The 18,609-nt window shown below is 41.9% G+C and overlaps 1 protein-coding gene across 2 annotated transcripts in view; it reads right to left on the bottom strand.

Moving 5' to 3' along the window:
* Nucleotides 1-63: 63 nt before the first annotated feature.
* The window catches only part of VPS54 (VPS54 subunit of GARP complex), a 53,113-nt gene continuing 34,567 nt past the window's right edge, over nt 64-18,609 (bottom strand). For both annotated transcript variants that reach the window (XM_069850082.1, XM_069850083.1), the window contains 11 exons: nt 18,317-18,446; nt 17,701-17,882; nt 16,837-16,949; nt 15,664-15,727; nt 13,423-13,528; nt 10,144-10,231; nt 8,429-8,550; nt 8,237-8,317; nt 4,200-4,307; nt 3,161-3,255; nt 64-1,203 (listed from right to left, as the gene is read on the bottom strand). In XM_069850082.1, coding sequence (XP_069706183.1) covers nt 1,098-1,203; nt 3,161-3,255; nt 4,200-4,307; nt 8,237-8,317; nt 8,429-8,550; nt 10,144-10,231; nt 13,423-13,528; nt 15,664-15,727; nt 16,837-16,949; nt 17,701-17,882; nt 18,317-18,446 — 1,195 coding nt within the window. In that variant the 3' untranslated portion in view covers nt 64-1,097. The remainder of the gene's footprint in view (nt 1,204-3,160; nt 3,256-4,199; nt 4,308-8,236; nt 8,318-8,428; nt 8,551-10,143; nt 10,232-13,422; nt 13,529-15,663; nt 15,728-16,836; nt 16,950-17,700; nt 17,883-18,316; nt 18,447-18,609) is intronic.

The following is an 18,609-nucleotide window of genomic DNA, read 5'->3' on the forward strand; positions in this document are numbered from 1 at the left end:
CCTGTCTAGAGAAACCAGAGGCATACACACACTTGGAGACCATTCCATCATATGTCATTGTCACAGGGTTAGGCACTCGGACTAGGGGATGGTAAAGAGGTGTGAGGTGAAATACACAGGCACTTTTCCTTAGTACTGGCAGCGTCCAGTCTTAAAAGGTAGTAGTAAAAAAAACCCAACCTCTTCAATAAACGAACCCTCCTTAATGGTGTAACCTTCTATAAGCAGCCTAAAAACTTTAGAATGTTCCCTGGCCCATTTTCTGCATCCATATCTTTATGCAGACGGCTTTGTGTCTTTAGAGCCATGGAGCAGTTGGCACAGTCCTGAAGCAGTCCCTGTCCTTACCCTGCTGTCCGTGGCCGGGGAGCTGCAGAGGGACCCGTCCCCACACCAGCCTTTTCACCACCTTCACATGTTCCACCAGAAGCCCACGAATAGGTTGTCGCTGTTCCCGCTTCCCCTTTGGCAACTCAATCCTGTAGGTAAAATGCTTCCTAGAAAATCAGATCCTCACACGGGCAGCTTAGAGACCAGCTGTGAGAACTCCCCTAAAGAGGACTGCTCCCTAACAAAGCTGAATCCTATATGCAAGCAATCAAAAGACATTTATTTATATAAAGTTCTGTAAAAAAATAAATTTTAGAACAGCATAGTTTCATAGAGAAAAACATTTTCTACAGAGTTCCAACTGCAAGATTTTTATATTGTACCGTCATTAAATAAGGTGGGACACCACGTGGATTTCATTGCACTAGAAGAAATGCAAAGCATCTTTTTAATATAAAGATATACAGAGCATTCTAGACAACTACAGCTGTGTTACAGCTATGAGTTCTTTTGGATTTGGTCCAAAGAAACCTGAGTCTGTTTCCAGAGAGAACGAAAAAACATTGCACAGACAGCTGATCACTTGTTTCTTGCTGAAGGACACTGAAAAGATCACTCCCTGCAGCTCACTCTGAGTCTAGTTTCCCGACTATCAATAGTCGCCTTTCTTGGGCTCCAGGTCTTAAGTATTTGCCTCACAGTCATTGTGCTGCTTAGAAGAAAGTCGGTCTGTTGTCAGAGCCAAGTGACTGCTCCCAGTGGCTTAATCACCTCTTCTGCTCCCAGATTTCAGACATGTTTAGGTCTAGGTTGTTAAGGCCTTTCAGAGCTTGGAGGTTTCCAGTGTAAAAAGCTACATCTGAAGTGACCAGTCTGCAGTGAGAGACACAAGGTTAGCACCCGAGCCTGTCACAGGCACCCGGAGTAGGCAGAGAAACGCCTGAGTTTGTTCATGACTTGGACACACAGTTACAGCAACACGTGTTTGAATACCGCACCTGGATTAGGTGTTTTAAGTATCAGTTTAAAACTCAATGCTACAGCTGTGGTTGATTTTACAGCAGCAGTCATACATAACATGATTGCTGCTAGGTGTAAAACTGATTACAGAGAAGGGAGATCAAACAACAAATTTAGTAGGAATTAGGCATCTAAAACTTCTGTTCTCTTGCTGTAATCCCAGGCTGAGCTAGACTTAACCGCCAATTCCATTGCAACTTATAATATTAATTATTGCCGCATTAACTTCTGTATTCTAGAAGGTTTATGTTAAAGCAACCAAACAGCAAACTGGTTATATTGTTTACAACAGTTCATAGAGACTTAAAATCCTCCCCCACTGTTGAAATGTATCGGGGGATCATGGTGGTTTCCAGTTAGAAAGCAGCAAGATGTAGGCATAAAAGTTGTAATTTCACAAAAAAATCCATCAGGATTCACAGACCTGGATTTTTACTACGATTACAGAAAAAGGCAGTTTAAAACAGCATGAGGATGAAAAAAGCACGTTCAAAACTAGGTCAGTAAAAAAGACAGCCTGTGGAACAGCAGTGAGTGACAATCAGCGCTTGATGTTTCCCTTCCAAAAAGGCCCTGACGACACCGCCAGAGAGCTGACGTGTTCTGACGTGAGTAACTGCTGCCATGACAGATACGGGCCTGGGGCAGCGCTGCAGCTGGAAGCTCCAACAGAAGCGTGCTGGGACCCACGGCAGCAGCACTGCAAACACCCGCCATGGCCCTCCTGTCAGCCTCCAACCACAAGCACCAAACAAAAGCAACAGAGCAGGATGAAGACAGCACAGCGCACTGTTTAGAACTGGAAACCCCAGTGTGAAACTCTCCCAAACACATTGTGAGTGTTCCCATTTCAGCTGGGGCTGCTGCAGCCCCCCTCCTGTTCAGTGAGCTCGTTGGCTTACAAATAACTGAGCAAGTACCAAAGGTGGCTTGGCGTTATCTGGTGAATACACAAGTACAGAAAACCACTCTGGATGAACTCTCACAGGGTACAAGGATGAATAAGCTTAAGGAGGATAAGTAAGAACAAACTAGATGGGAACAAAACTCTTCTTCATTCCTACACCATTTATAAAGTTCCTTCTCTGGCTTCTTCAACCTAGGACCATTCTTTCTCACCTGTGGGTAGGCTGACTGAATTTAACCCTTACTACACAGCAAATAACACCCACCCCGGTCACTAAGAAAGATTACAAACCCCACAGTTCAGCCCGCAGGCAGCTGTGTGCTCCCTGGGAGGTGTGGGATGCCATGGGATGCCAGGCAGAGACCACCACATCCCCTCAGGAGAGGTGCCAAAGACCTATCTTGGTGACAGAGGGTTGGGCTGGGGCAGGAAAGAGGAAAAACACCATGAGCATCATCTGTTTCAAACCTAATTCTGCTGTAAAAAATTTCTGCATAGAAGTTGCCCATTGCACACATGAAATACCACTTTTTTCCTATTTTTACTTTGCTAGCGCCATGAGTCATCATCCATGTTTCAAAACTGCTTCATGAATCACCCAATTCCTGCAAATTAAACTGTGGCTGCTGTTGTCACAGAAAAGGAGAAAAGGCAACCTGCAAACCAAGGAAACCTACAGCAGGTTTCTGCTAGGACAATGCCCAACTCCCCATCTATAACCAAGCTGGCTGCATTCCTAGTTACTGTGGAATAGCACGAGCCATGTCCGTTACTGTAAGAAAGCTCCAAGTGGGACATACGAAAACATGAATCGTGGCTGCATTCTGCAATCACAACTTTCTTGCAGAAGACAAAGCCCCCTCATTTAAATTAAGCAGTAAAAAACAAAGTGCCCAAACATACCCATTCAGAGGTCCTCCGTCATTGACTACGTTTAAGTGGGCCAGCTGCCTCTTCAGGTGAAGTTTGTAGCTTGCATTAATTCTTAAAAACAACATCTAGAAGAAACCACAGAACCTGAGTAAGGACCCATCCCCCTGTTTGCGTCGCTGCCTACAGAGAAGAAATGAAGTGCCAACACCTTAAATCACCAACTTTCGGTTTTATTTTTGCAATTCCTATTAACTTTCCTTTTGCCAGTCCTTCCACCTCCTATCCTTCTGGCCACATACAATATATAATCGACAGGACAGCACACCCCCCCCCTCACTTATTTGTTAGGCGTTGCACTTCGAGGACATGTTCTTTGGAGCATGAATTTTTCTTCCCTGTTGTCTGAAGCATCTAGCAACTTGTATTAAGGCTAGAAGATAAGCAATCTTTGCTGTACTATAACCGCTTCAAGTCTTTTTTTTTCCAAGAGAAAGTGTGATAAACAGTCTGAAAGGACCACTTCATTTAGTGCAAAAGAGAAACTACAACTTGGTGCATTCAGTGACCATGTGTATCAGTCCTCCCATCCTTAGATTTACAACTCTGCAGTAGCAGTAACTGCAGCAAAATATTGAAAAAAGCACATCTGGTACAATCTCGCTGCATAAGACACTAGGGACCTTCAGAAGCTACTAACTTTGAGCAGCATTACAGAAGATTACAAGCCCTAAAAGGGCTGTACTTGAGCCCCAAAGTGTTGCCAGTAGTGTAGCATTTCAGCACTAATTCCTGAGCTGAAGATCCACCTATCTAGACATTCAAATGGAATTCAAAGTGCTGGAATCAGTCAGTTCTTTTTGCAGGTCTCATCACTCCCCCTGCACATCCAAACACTGCAATTCAGACTGAGCTGTCTGCGTGACTGCTGCCAACCCCTTTAATGTGTGGGTTTCTTAAAGACTCAAAAAGGAATTGCCCTCCTCCCAGATAAAGCAGAAGCCTCTCCTGTTACTGAGTTCACATGCATTTGCAAGGGAGGTGTTAAATGAACCTCAAAAATAACATTCACCTGAGTTTGCTCCTCAGGAAGGAGATCATATATAGCTTCATGCATCTTTGCCATTTGCTTGCAGATATTCCTGAAGCATGCTGAAGGAACAGGAGCTTTCACCTCATACTGGAAATAAAAACCAAACCAGTTACTCCTTTCTGTCACCTTAAAACAGTTTATAGAGAATTTCCAGCAGCCATCTGAAGCCTTGCATTGCTAATGACATCATGAATTAAAGTTAATTTAGCATATCATAAATTAAAACAGTGGCTGGGCATGACCTGATTCAACCAGGCTTCGCACCATACAATCTTTTAACACTTCTTGCTTTCTAAGCAAACACTAACATTCGAATTGGTATGAAATCCCAGGACTTGCCAACCTCATCTATTCTTCTTCGTTAGTTTGAATCGCTTCACTTTGTTCATTACTTTTTGTTGGTTCCCATCACCCTCTGAATATCAGATGCAGAGAGGATGTCTGTGCCAGCTACACAGATGCATGTTGTGGCGCCTGCTAGCTGCCCTCCCCTTCAGATCTGCATGGGTCAATGACAAACAAGCAGTAACACCGCTGGTGTTTATGTCCCTCAAGTATTTCACGAGAGAAAACTGCTTCTCTAAGATCATACACATCCAAATTTCTGAAGAAACAAGGAAAAAAAAGCTTAAAGAAATGGAAGCTCCCAAAAAGTCAATACTGGCCATAAAAACCACAAAACAAAACAAACCCTCAAACACCACTGCAGAAACACCTTAGAAAAAGTAGAAAATGTCCTTTCGCCCTGTGACTGTGACACAATCCTTCTGTCCCTACCCTGGACAGAGAAGATCCGAACACGATTTCAGGAGCGCTTTGACAAACCGTCCCAGGAACAGGGAAGCCAGCTCTTCAGTTCCCGTGGAAAAGCTGTGCAAGTACAGGCCTGGGTTAAACATTGCTTTATGGGGTTATCCTTCCCTGCAGTGCGTTACACACTTCAGTGGAGGAGCTGGATCATTGTAACTAAATTATTTACACACAGGGGAGCAGATGCTCTCTCTTACCCTGAACTGTGAAAGCGAGCAGAGCTTGAAAAAAGAAATGGGAAGTTTCGAGAAAGCCTTTACGGAAAAGCCAAATGGATGACCTAATTCTAACAGGAGAAACAGCAGAAAGCCAGTGCTGATGGCTCCAGGAGCCCTGCTCCCGGTGTGGCACATGGCATACAGAACTGTGCCTTGGGACACGAGAGCTGGGCAATAAATGGTTTACAATTTACCAGTATGCTGTAAAGCCAAAGGGGAACCCTCAATCTGCAGTGACGGCTCTGGTAGAACTACAGACAATCAAACTCTTCATCACAACAGGAGAAAAGCAACAGCACCAGAAAGAAATATGAGAACCAACCCTGCAAGGTGCTGACCATTTTTATCTCCAGCTTAGGTCAACAGCACATAATACCATGAGAGATCAGACAAAAATGTACTGCTCTTCTGTCCTAACAGTCACAAGACACCAGGCTCCCAGAGAAAATAAAAACTCACACTGGATTTTTTTCCACTAACATTTATCCCTTTTTAAAAACCTTCACTTTTTTCACTTGTTCATCACAGCTGTTAAATACCCCTATCCCTGTTTCATCTCCCTTCCAAAGTGAATGCTGGGAACTGTCTGTGCTGTTGTGAAAAGCCTTGCTGAGCGCACAGCCGCATCGTGGCAACACTGTGTGAAGACAGTTCCTGTTCCATAAGGCTTCCAGAGGGAAGCAGAGCCTGGAAATGCAAAAGTAACTTGTCCACATTACCCAAGTGCCAGGTCCGCGTACCAGCTACAGGACCGAAATGGTCATCTCCTACACAGCAGGTTTCTAGACTGTGCAGTCCTTGTTTTTAAAGGATGCTGGACAGGCACCGCTACAAAACTTGCTTGCTTACTCAACCAGATTTACACTCTTTAAAGCAGGTGACCACTTCACCCACAAGGCACTGAAATAGGACTAATTGTGGACTAAGTAAAAAAAAATAAAATAAAGAACATGTCCATTTGCAAATTCCCTGTTTTTACTTTCTTCACAGCCTTCAGTGCCAAGATTTCGTTGTTCCAGAAACAAGAGGAGCCAAGTTATGGGGTATGTTGGCAATGGAGGCAAGTCAACTCATAGTCTCCTTTTCTCCTTTGCCCTATGGTTGCATTCATGTAAGCCAGGCACTCTCCCTCAAGGCTTTAGGAGCTTTAAAGGACAGGAATATTCTCAGTTTATGCCTTGTACCAGCTCACAAGAGGAGAATGGGTTGTAAAGATGGAAGGACAGTAAGGGATGGATGCTTAGCAACTACCATCAAGAACAAACTGTGTTACTGGTTTGTTGTGAGCTACCTTATTTAGTGTCAATAATCTAAATTCTTCCATTTAGGATCACAGAATCATAGAATCATCAGGTTGGAAAAGACCTCTTGGATCACTGAGTCCAACCATTCCTATCTGTCACTAAACCGCGTCCCTGAGCACCTCGTCTATCTGTCTTTTAAATACCTCCAGGGATGGTGATTCAACCACCTCCTTGGGCAGCCTGTTCCAGTGCCCGATGACCTTTTCTGCGAAAAATTTATTTCTGATATTTAGTCTGAACCTCCTCTGGAGTAGCTTGAGGCCATTCCCCCTTGTCCTGTCCCCTGTCACTTCTCTGTCCCCTGTCACTCGGGAGAAGAGGCCAGCTCCCTCCTCGCTGTAACTTCCTTTTAGGCAGCTGCAGAGAGCAATAACGTCTCCCTCTCAGCCTCCTCTTCTCAAGGCTAAACAACCCCAGCTCCCTCAGCCTTCTTGTCTTTTATTTTCAAGAAACAGAGGCAAAGTAACCAAAACGCCATGCTACTTCATAGAACATGTATTTTTACAGGGGGAAAAAAAACCCCAAAGAAGCAGATCACTATTTGATCTTTAGAAAAGGGCATAAACATGTCCAAGTGTAAACACAACAGGGGGCAGGGAATCCCAATTTAAAAATGCTTTGCTATTTTTTCCCCTAAGTTTAGGTAACGCTATTTATTAGCCCAAAGAAACAGATGGGGGGAAAAAAGCACAACATAAAATAAACAATAAAATGATAGAAACAGCGAGGAAGACAGAAATGCTACCTGTTACAACTGCCCCACTGTGGCACCTATCAGCCTGTCCCCAACCTGTGCTCCATCAGGAGATTCTGCACTTCTTAGGAGCTCCTACAAGGAAGAGGTTGGCCCAGGCCAATCAAACCAGTTAGTAAAGAATTAATCTTTTTCCTCTCATGAAAGAGCTTCTTTTTGTTTCCTTTTTTAAAGAGCATAAGATTCAAAGCAAAACATTATGTTTTAAAAACTCATGTACTTCGTCAGATGGGTGGGCCCAGGAGATACCATCTTGGGGGAGTCTCTTTCAGTGTATCCTGCCATGAAGTAGGTCAGAGCGAGCAAATCCAGTCCAGGACCAACATGTTCCACCAACACGTGTTTGAAAACCAAGGCACACCAGGAGCACATCATGGGGCAGCTATTAACATTGCTACACAGCAGGATCTGCTAAGTGCAGACCTCTAGTCCCCAGGCCTGCAGCCCAATAGACAGGCTGGTCCTTTCTCTCCAATAACTCTTCCTCCTCAGCAGGTTTTGCTGTTTCCTCAGCTGCAGGAAATTACACACTCCCTGCTTCCGAAGAGGCACTATTGGGAAGAGTAGGAAATGGGAACTGGCTCAGCCTGACTGCAGACAAGAGCTGTCCGTGGATAAAAGTACTGAGGGTAGGAGAGCATTTCTGTTTCTAAACACCAGAGCATCTGTGCCAGCCAAAGCAATTCTGTTACTTCTGAAGGAGAAAACAATTTTTTGTAGGGATGAAGGCAAATGGCACCCAGGTGGCAAATGCTAAGCCAAAACACGTTCACAAAGTAGAGCACAGAACTTTGTATTTATACAGTTTAAAAGAGTTCAAACAACCCCTGATGAGGAAAGCTTAAGACTCCATTTGAAATGTTCAGACTGTATACAATGAGACTCCAATTACAATTTAGAGAGCGTATAATTATTTCCATAAATCATTACCTTGGATAATAGTTTGTCAAACAAGCTATCCATTATGGCAACGAGCTTTGCTGAAATTTCAGCTATGTGGTCATGATAATCCTGTAATGGAAGAGAGCAGGTTATATTTACTATCTAATGGCATTCATATTCTTCAGAGTACAGCTGAAAAGCAGAACTTCACTCTTAATTAGGAAATGCCGAAAGAATTACCTTTGTAATGTGGTCAAAATGCCTGAGCATGCTAAACTGCTTCGGCTGCAGTCGAGCTTCAAAATGAGCCCTGATAATAGGAATGTAGTGTACAATTAGCTGTAGGCAACGTGAAGAAAGAGCTGTAAATCCAAAAGTGGGAGAGGGAAAGAAAAATAATTATTACACAGGAAGAATCATTTTGTATAGACTGTATATCATAAATAACAGACATGACAACTTAACAAGCCTTCTACTTATTTATGTTTTGAAAAAGGAGGTAGGCATTCGCCACCCAGTGAAGATGCCAGACTAGTACCTGGCTATTCACCCTCAGCTGCAGCAAGATAAAGAACTATTTTAAAAGAGGGTTTAAGTATCTACTTGACATTTTGAGCCCTGAGCACACGCAAACATCAGAGAATCTCTGAAAACCTGACTCATCAGCTACCTAACCTCGGCAGCCACATTCTCAAGGCATCAACATTTCTTCTGCAGGATATGTACATAAACAACCTGCCCTGCCAGTGCTGAGCTGCCTGGAGCCTGCTCCTGCCTGCAGTACTGGCGAGATTCCAAAACCTGAGCTTCTCCTGTGCACAACTGGGCCTGAGCCTGCAGGAAGACACACAGCATTGCTGTCACACAGCAATGTGTCACCACATCGACGAGGCTTTCTGGAGCAAGGACCTGACCCAGCTTTTCTCTCCTCACTGGTGTCTGCTCCAACTCTACGAACCACAGCCCCTCACAGGGAATCCTCTCAACCCATCTTCCTCAAGCTATTCTCTTTCAAAAGAACGGAAATGCAGACTGGTAGTTAGGACACCCCAAAACATGGGAACTGAAAGTTCCAACTCCTGCTCCAACCCATCAACCAAAGGCTCCTAATTTCAGGAGCCAGTTTAAAACTGGGGGGTCTCGAGTAACATGTCAGAATTCCCTGCAGTATGGAACTGAGCACTTAAGATTTCCCCAGCTTTTCAGATCAGCTAAAGCAGTTCATGCAGGTAACCCGGGGCTGGCAACTCAGCTAAATAGCTCCACACTGAAAATGAGAAATTGAAACCCAAATCATAGTTTGGATTCAGCACACAGACACAGAGCCCTGAGCTACCTGATTGTGCCAGGACACTCAGTCACATAAAGACTGATTAAGAGCCACCCACAGAAATAATTTCATGCATTACTGACATGCGGTTATAACCCACAGGAGCTGTGTGTGAACACAGCATTACAGAATACAGCACCATGGGGCAGATGGGACAGCAAGCTCAGCAAAATGCATGGGGAGGCAGGGGTCTGGCTGCATTCCTCTACCTACGTACCGCCAGTCTCAAGACTTGAGCACTAAGCAGCTCCCAAGCATGCCAAAGTCACTGCTGAAAAAGGAACTACGCCTTCCTGCAGTCAAAATACTTCTGTGGAAAACTTCGTAGCCTGTATATTTATTTTTATGCTTCCTTCATGTAACACTGTGAAGCTTTACATTTGAAGTGATCCAGTAGACAGCAAAGGAATTTGATGGATTTTAGTGCACGCCTTTAATGGACAATTCACTAGCTTTTATACATGCTCTACCCTCTAACCAGCAAGGTCTTATCCTCTGCATTCCATGCACAGCAGCACAACATAAACATGCTTATCATAAACATTTAGGGTCTTTTTTGTGTTTGTTTCTTATTTTTAAGAGACAGGAGAACAATCTTTGCCATTTTAAATACAGCAATCCATACCTAGGTTTTTGGTAGTGATTGTTTTCAAACCAACAACTTGTAACGCACCAGCTCCAAGTACTAGTTGGCAACTTCTAGAGTTGAAATACTGTGAGAAAGAAAAAGATAAGGAAAATGCATGCTGACTCTTTTTAACAACTACAAGTATCCATAGTTTAGAAATACCACCAGCAGAATTCTGCAAGATTAAATAGATTATTATGAAGGCTAGTACCAGTTTCACATACTCTTTACTACCGAGCAGCCTATAACTTAATTAGTAAGACAAAAAGAACTTTTTCACCACACTCAGCAGCTGCTGGCTTGTAGTATTTTTTGACTCAGCTTATGCTAAAGTACAGCATTTCAGTAATGAGAAACTTAAACACTTAAAAATACAGTTAGCTACTCGGTGATTTCAATTCAGGGACAAATTTCTGCTTCCGAGACCTCTGGGTGAGGCTTCTCTCAGTGGGAAAGAAAAGCAGCAAGTCAGACTTAGTGCAGACTAGTTATGTTCAGTCTTACTTTTAAAGCTGTATGCAAGAACAGGGCCTTGAATAGAGTTAAGGATAAGGACCTCACTAGCTTTGCTAAGTAGATAAGTGTAATATCAGAATGTAAAACATTAAAAGAACAAGTTTTCTGCTCTGGGTCTAGACTTTCCCCACTGCTGATGTTAAAGAAAACTTGAAAGCACTGAAACTTGCTGTTGCTGAGGTGGCCAAATCTGTGTTTGTGACAATATAAAATACCAAGATTAAGAAATGATGCACAGAAGATGTTAAGTCATGTTAAAAGACAATTCTGTAAGAATTCTAGGTATAGTGGATAACACATGACTTGATCTTCCTCACTTGGATAAAGAAGAAAAGAAGTTATCGTTAAACACACAGAAGTCAGCAAGGTCTCTGGACAGTAAGACAATTCCCATTAGCATATTCTGTCTTATTTTTGAGTTCTGCTCTATCACCCAGCTTGAGACAACATATATTCTAGACTGGCTTGGGTGATGCAGCAGAGATTTAGGAGCCATTGCTGTTGTCCCCAGTTTCTGTTCTGAATGGAGGGCAGTAGTCCCAGGGCTCATGTTTGAACAGAACTTTCCAGTTGATACAGGGGTGGAAACCAGGAGGTAAGACCTACAGCGACAGCTTATCCTTTCAACTTTCAAGACAGATTCACAAGGAACTGTAACAGGGGTGCCCTGCAGCCTGTTTCTAGAGCACAGAGGATAACCTTCACACAGGTCTCTGGTCTCGTTTCATGATAATGCAAGAATAAACTTAAAATTTCAATCCTCCTTCAGTAAAAAGAAGAAACCATTTTTCTGACTTATTGCCTGGAGTTACCACTGTGGCAGAGCAGAAATGCACTGTGAACACCACCCATCCACTGTGGGCTGCCAGGAGTGGCATATCTGGGGCCAGAAAAGCAACCCAGACCTAACGCCACAATGAAACCATAGCTACATGCAGCCCCCAGCCTGAGAGAGGCGTAATCTGACATTCACTTCATCTCCTGGAATGCAAGACCTTTTCTTGTGCCTCCTGGTGGACTTTACAAGTAGATCCACTGAGCCAAAGACAGATATATCCTACACAGCCTGAGCTGCTCTGAGGTATTTAGCTCAGGTTGGCGCCAACTCACTGACTACGTGGCAGACTGTTAAAAACACACTCTATAAAGAATGATGGACACTCGTACTCTCCCCCTGCCTTTCATAGATATCACTGTTACCAGATGGCCTGTTGCAGACAACGCTGCAAGGGAGTAGCATGCCTGAAACATCAAAAGAGCAATACCCCCTCCTTGTGACTGCTTGGAGGAAAGCACTTCTGCACTATGGCTACTCGCCTTCTCATGTCTGCACCAGGGAAACAACTCCAGTTATTATCACTGTGGTTTTGTTCATACACAGGTGTTATTTCACTCTGGTTGCAGCCAAAGTCCAAAATGGCCTGGAATTTCATTACCTGGGAACACTTTGCAGCTTCCATCACACTAAAGACTATCTCTCTCTGCCTTCAAAATTGGCTAGCAGTCAATTGATGGCAGTCAAACAAGAAGTGTAGTGACTCACAAGGACACCCTGAGCAGCTCTTGCTTTCTTCAAAGTAATAAATTAACTACTTGGTCTTGCCATCCCTCCAATCGATTTTACCTTGCTGCCAAGATAGGAAATACAATAATTTAACTGCCCGTGATGTTTGAATATCAAGGAATAAAACACAAATGACAGAGCTAGAACAAGACATGCCAGGGAGAGAGAAGAAACAGAGATCCAAATCTGGTCCAGTCTGAAACATCCGCTGCTATTACACCTGCCTGCAAAAAGCGCTGCAAGACTTAAGTGAAGCAGCAGCTGGAGAATATGAGGTATAGAGGGGCATTCCCAGCTTCAGGTTGACCGAGGTGCCTTGGATAGTGCTTCCACAGGGGAAGGCTTTTGTATGAATTTGAATGACTACTGCAGGGAGGAGTGCTCCTGCAAGGGGTTAATCAGATGAGAACTACTAACAGGAAGATTATTTAAAGATCCATCTCCCAGAGTGTGTTTCCAGTCCCCCATCTTATGTAAAATATACTTTTGGAGAGAAGAATCTGTTCATCTTTTATGGATTATGCTTATGTTCAGAACTCTAATACCAAACACAAACTTTGTGGGCAAAGACACAAGTGAGAATCTTGAAATAAATTGCCTGCTAGACTTTGGATCCTATATATATGACAGTTCTAAGGTACACTTGTGTGCTCCCTTTATTACTATTTACTTATATTACATTGCAGTATCTGTGCTTTACCAGCTTTCCTCTTCTCTAGTGAGAAATAAATGACAAAAAAGGTCCGGTTCTTTCATCAACTTTACATTTTACAGGAGAAGCTTCATCCCATTCTATTTTTCATGCTTCTACCGACTATAACTCTACTGACTTTTAAAATCCAAGGGACAGGCTTCCTTCCCAAATATACATGTATCTGTGTGGCATCTGGGATCAAATTGCTTTTTCTACAGCAGCATTAATCCTACACCGAGCCTGAAGGACAGGCAGCTATTACAAACAACACTGGATGGGATTTCCAATATTCCAGGTGATTAAGAGGAAAGACAGTCTTCTTGAAGTTAACTCACACAAACATTGCACCTTTAATGCCCTTAGCTTAAAAGGCTACCTTATGGCACAGTAACAGTCACATATGAAGTCATAAAAGCATGTGAAGCATTACAGAAAGGAAGACATTCTTTGCCCTTAATACCCTTGATTATGATTAGCACAGACGGTGTGCTTGGAGTCATACCTTCAGTAAATCAGACAGGCGGGTAAGTATATCAGTGGTGATGGAAGGAATGTTATCCACACACTGGCAGTACTCGAGGATTATTCTTATTAACAACAATACTGTCCTACAAGACAGGAAACAGACAAATATGTCTTTTCAGTGCATGCAAGATGTGGAAAAAGAAAATCAAAACAGATCAGTCATATAGACAGAAAACTACATAGCGCTAGAGTTTATAGCATTAAAGTAAACCAACTAACTGATCTGAAGTAGAAGTAATACATTAAAAAGATGTATAAAACACTGTGATAAAGAACATTCATTTCACAGGACGGCATGTAGAAAAAGTAAAAATTTATAACAGAACATATTAAGTAATCTCCAAAAATAGCTACTCTGGAACTAGAAAACTCCATACAAATGTTGGTAGTGGAGAAAAAATTATTCAAAGCTCCTTTCTTGCACTACTATTTAATTCTGGCCAACTCTGAGCAAGTATAAAAATCCACAGAATGTAGACAACAACCACCACTGAAAAGGATGTAATGAATGCTAAGGAGTCAAACAGAGAAGGCAGCTGTGAATAAACAGCATCAAATATTCAAAGATGCTCAACACCTGTAACTTCCTTTGATTTCAGCAGGGCCTGGACAATTTGGGAACTACTGGATGGAATTAAAAAGGCTCCACAAAGAGCAGGTACACTCCTTTGAATTCAAATATACAGAAGGCAAGAAAACTAAGGCAAGATCAAATGTTCAGAGCAGATATTCTAACATTTCAAAAAATTTCATCTTTCTTCTTTTAGGCAGTAGAGTGCAGAATGATGATGAACAATCAACTAAAAATAAACACTCAGAATTTTGGGGTTACATCTTGGCTTTTTTTGGGGGGGAATGCATTTTATTTGATTAAGTACAATGTAGCCGTCTGTTGAAGTGTAGAACTGAAAAAATATCTGCACCAACGTGAAGCTGGTAATTGCCTCACACAGCTAAATATAACAAGTTTCAAATGAGCAGAGATGGATTGTCAAACATAGTCTATTAAGTCAATTTTATCCTTTAAAGTGTGTTCAAGTGCTCCTACTCAACCTGAAATGCTCTTTTGCAGTGATATCAGTAGGCTGATGCAGAAGCTCTGAGCCATCAGCTTCTGTTTCTAATTGAACAATGATGCACCATCATGAAACAAGTCATAAAATGACAGTTGGTCAAAGACATTATGTAAATCAGAACTTTTAAGTTTGGGGTAAATTGATGTTAGGGCTCTGGGGAGTGAGATCTTCCAGGTTCTACTCCCTCCCCCAAACTACTATCATGTATAGTTAATGCTTAAGCCTCTCAGTCTTTGGAAACACAGCACAGTGGAAGCAGTATGAGAGTATTATATTTTAAAATGTCTTCGAAATAACCAGCTTTAAGAAACTACTTTCCAATCCAAAGCAATCAGGACACGAAGAAATAGTGTATGCAGCTTCTGAGATAGCCTATATCTTATTTCTTACTCTGAATAAGATAAGCAATCATTCAGCAGTAGATTCTTGCATTTTGGGGTTGTTCAGCCTGGAGAAGAGAAGGCTCTGTGGAGACCAAATTGCAGCTTTCCAGTACTTAAAAGGGGGCTTTATAAGAAAGATGACGACAAACTTTTTAGCAGGGTCTGCTGTGTTAGGACAAGGGGTAATGGTTTTCAACTAAAAGAAGGGAGATTGAGGCTATGTGTAAGGAGGAGATGTTTTACAATATTAGTGGTGAAACACTGGCACAGGTTGCCCAGAGATGTGGTAGGTGTCTCACCCTTGGAAACATTCAAGGACAAGTGAGACAGGGCTCTGAGTAACCTGATTGAGTTCCCTGCTGAACACAGAGGGTTTGGACCAGATGGCCTTTAAAGGTCCTTTCCAATTGACACCATTTTACAATTCAAAGATTTCTGCCAGAGATAATCTATATTGCAAAAAATAACACCAGTATGCTATGAAGACAAACCTGTTTTCATTACTCTGTTTTCATAAATAATTGGGGAAAAAAACATTAAAATGAAACCTTAAATTTCAGCCTAGTCATTCAGAGTAGAAACAGCATTTTAACACAGAGAAGTGCTTGCAATGTTTAATAACTGGGAACTAAAGAGAAACTAGTCTGTGGAAGGAGAGGTTTTTTTATTTAAACAAGATTGCTGAAGCTGTATTCATTAAAGTTCTACTCAAAAGTTCTTGCCAGCTAACCCCTGCTAAAAGAAAAGAGTGCATCTTACCCAACTGTTGCATATTTTTGTCCTTCAACAATAAGGAATTCAGTTGGCTTTCTTTCTTCAGCAACTAGACATTTTAGCAAGAAAGGAAAAGGAATGAGTTAAACTAAAAACAAGTTCAAAAAAATGCTATAATTTAATGTTTAGTTGGTAAAGCTTGGAAAAAAACCACAATCAATCTTTGAAGCACTGCTCTCTCCTACAATATTTATTACATAGTTGGTCACCCATCATAATTATTATGACCCGTAAATTTACTTTATTATCCGTTTGAATTTTCAAAAGAAAAATCGCAAGTCCCACAGTCATTATGAACTTAGAAACTTCAAATACATCAGGTTAAAAATAGAAGAAAAGCAGAGAAAGTCATGAGGTTTTTTACTACACATTCTCAAATTATTTACTGTGCATGTTAACATTTTAGTTTCAAACCACTTCTTTCTCAGGCTTCATAGCAGAAGCTATTAGTGATGCAGTGATGCTACATTTGATGCCACAAGTTCCCTATCTTCTTGAAGGATGCTACAAGAGCTTATTTTAAGAACAATAGTCACTGAATATATTTTAGTGTCATGTTCCATAATTGGAGTGACTGTTGCCTAACAAGTGCTCTCTTTCTGCTTAGATTCCTTTTGGGTTGTGGGGGGCACATAACTTGTCTAGAGGTCAAATAAGGTTTCTGTGGCAAGGTAAATAATTGAATAACTGAATGTACATGAGTTTTCACTTCCATGAGCAGCCACACTGCATGCTTTCATTTGAACTGGCAGATGAAGTAGCGCAAAGGAGCAAACTTTAGCACAAGGGGGGCTGAGCACACACAAACGTTCCTCAGTCCCTAGCAACACTTCAGTGGTATATTCGGGGGAAAGACTGTATGCATTCACGCTGAGAGTACTTGCATAAAAAAAGCAGCTCCCTAACACTAACATAGGTTTAAAATAATTAAATAATTAAAATAAATAAATAGATAATCTTAAAGGCAGCAGCAGAAGCATCAACATTGGTAATGCGGGGTGGGGGGAAAAGAAAAAAAGGTATCAACTTCCTTCTGATGCCCCAAAAGACATAGAGCAAACAGAGATCAAGAGGGACATCAGAACACGTCCATCAAGAGCCAATAGCAGCACTTCCTGATAACAAATTCAGTCAACAGTCAGACCGCAAGATACATACCTGCTGTTTTTTTTTCAGGAAGAGAGATTCTGCCATCTGACACTGAATCAACAAGATCCTGAAACTCGGCAGGAACTTCAGCCTGCTTCCAGCGCTCATTGTCCAAAAGTAGGCTAATTATAAATACAAAAGAGAGGAGGCTGAGAAAATTAAATGCCTTGTCTTGATGCTTCTCCAGCCCATAATGCCACAGATCAAAACTACAGTAATTTTTAAAAAGGCAGTGGCCCAAACGATTATGATGTTCATCTTCATTAGAAAGAGGTACCCAACAATCAGCAGTAGGAGTACAGGAAAACACCACGCTGGCGTAGGGATTTCACAATTCATTCATTCAAAGCACAAAAGACTACACACAGTAGGCACTAAAGAACCTTATGAGATCACTGCCACAGAAGTTACATGTAAATACTGGAATTTTAAGAGCCTTTGATGGATGAAAGCAAAAAGACTTCATCTATGTTACTAGGAAGGCTGTTCTCCAAGTGGTTTGTTTTGTTTCACTTGTTTTTGTTAGAGTTCTCTGTTTGTTTTGAGTTGTCCGTTTTAAAAACAGTTTGGAAAGAATTATCCCAAAGTTACTCAGTCACCGAGACAGAGCAATTCTGCCCTCCAGTGTCAGTCTTGAGTCCTTCCTGCAGGTATTATTGTCCTTAATTAGGTAACTGTAGAATAATTCGGTTTGAAGAAGTTATGAAAACTGGAAAAGTCTAAACCAATTGAAAATAATTGGGTTTTAACACAACCCCCTGCTCTTAAGCACAATTGGATTACTAATGTTCTAGGCAACAAAAGGCTGTGTTTGCCTGGCATGTGATGGATAAATTACTCATGCAAGAATACCAAGATCTTCTACTCAGATACCTTAGTTTCGTCTTCCTCTCCTCATGGAATCTATTCACAAATCTATTGGCTTGACTCTGAAGTGCTCCTCGCAAGGACATACTTTTCCTGCCACAGATCTGCTCAGTATCCAAGATAAAGCCTTCCATCAAACGAGAAAGAGCAACAAATTCATTGGAATTCAGCTTCTCTAGGAAGCCATCCTATACAGAAAGAAAACGATTGTAAGGAAACAACACCACAAAAAATCAGAGATCTAGGACACTTATCCAGCACATCTGTGTGCTACCAGTATTTTAAAAGGCACATTATTTGACCCAACATAGGGGGAAGAAGGCAGATTGCAGTGCAAGCAGCTATCTTTTCAGAGATAAGCATGGAGTTTCAAAGACAGTAAGTCAGAATATTTGAAGGGGTGGGGGGGAAGTAGCATAAAGCCACATTGACTTACAATGACATGATATGCTAATGCTTGTGTGCTCCAGGCACTAATTAACACCAAGCACCTGTGGCAGCAGGAACAGTTAATTTAAACTGAGAATACCACTTCAGAACTCTTACTCATTAGACCAGTGACTTGGGAATAAATTCTCATTAAGGATGAGACGCCAACAGCAGCGCACACCAAACTCCTTACCTTTGCCCTTGCCATGAGGAACTTGACTGAACGATCATGGCAGATATCAGAGGCACTATAAAGCAACTCTTGAATATTGTTTGCCAGCCGAACCAGTTCCAGGTCAGTCAGCTTCATGTCATCACCGATCCTACAAATGACAGAGCCATTTGGTTGAGCATCAATGTATTAAAAAAACCCCAGCATTTCTGCTCACAGGTTGAAGGAGGAAAGAGCCTTGCAGCAACTGTCAAACGCAGACAGGCAGTTAATTACCAAAGTCACTTTGTACAAATAGGATCTTCTAAGCTGCT

The sequence above is a fragment of the Phaenicophaeus curvirostris genome, chromosome 2 (assembly GCF_032191515.1).
Source record: "Phaenicophaeus curvirostris isolate KB17595 chromosome 2, BPBGC_Pcur_1.0, whole genome shotgun sequence".
In the NCBI taxonomy this organism is placed as follows: domain Eukaryota; kingdom Metazoa; phylum Chordata; class Aves; order Cuculiformes; family Cuculidae; genus Phaenicophaeus; species Phaenicophaeus curvirostris.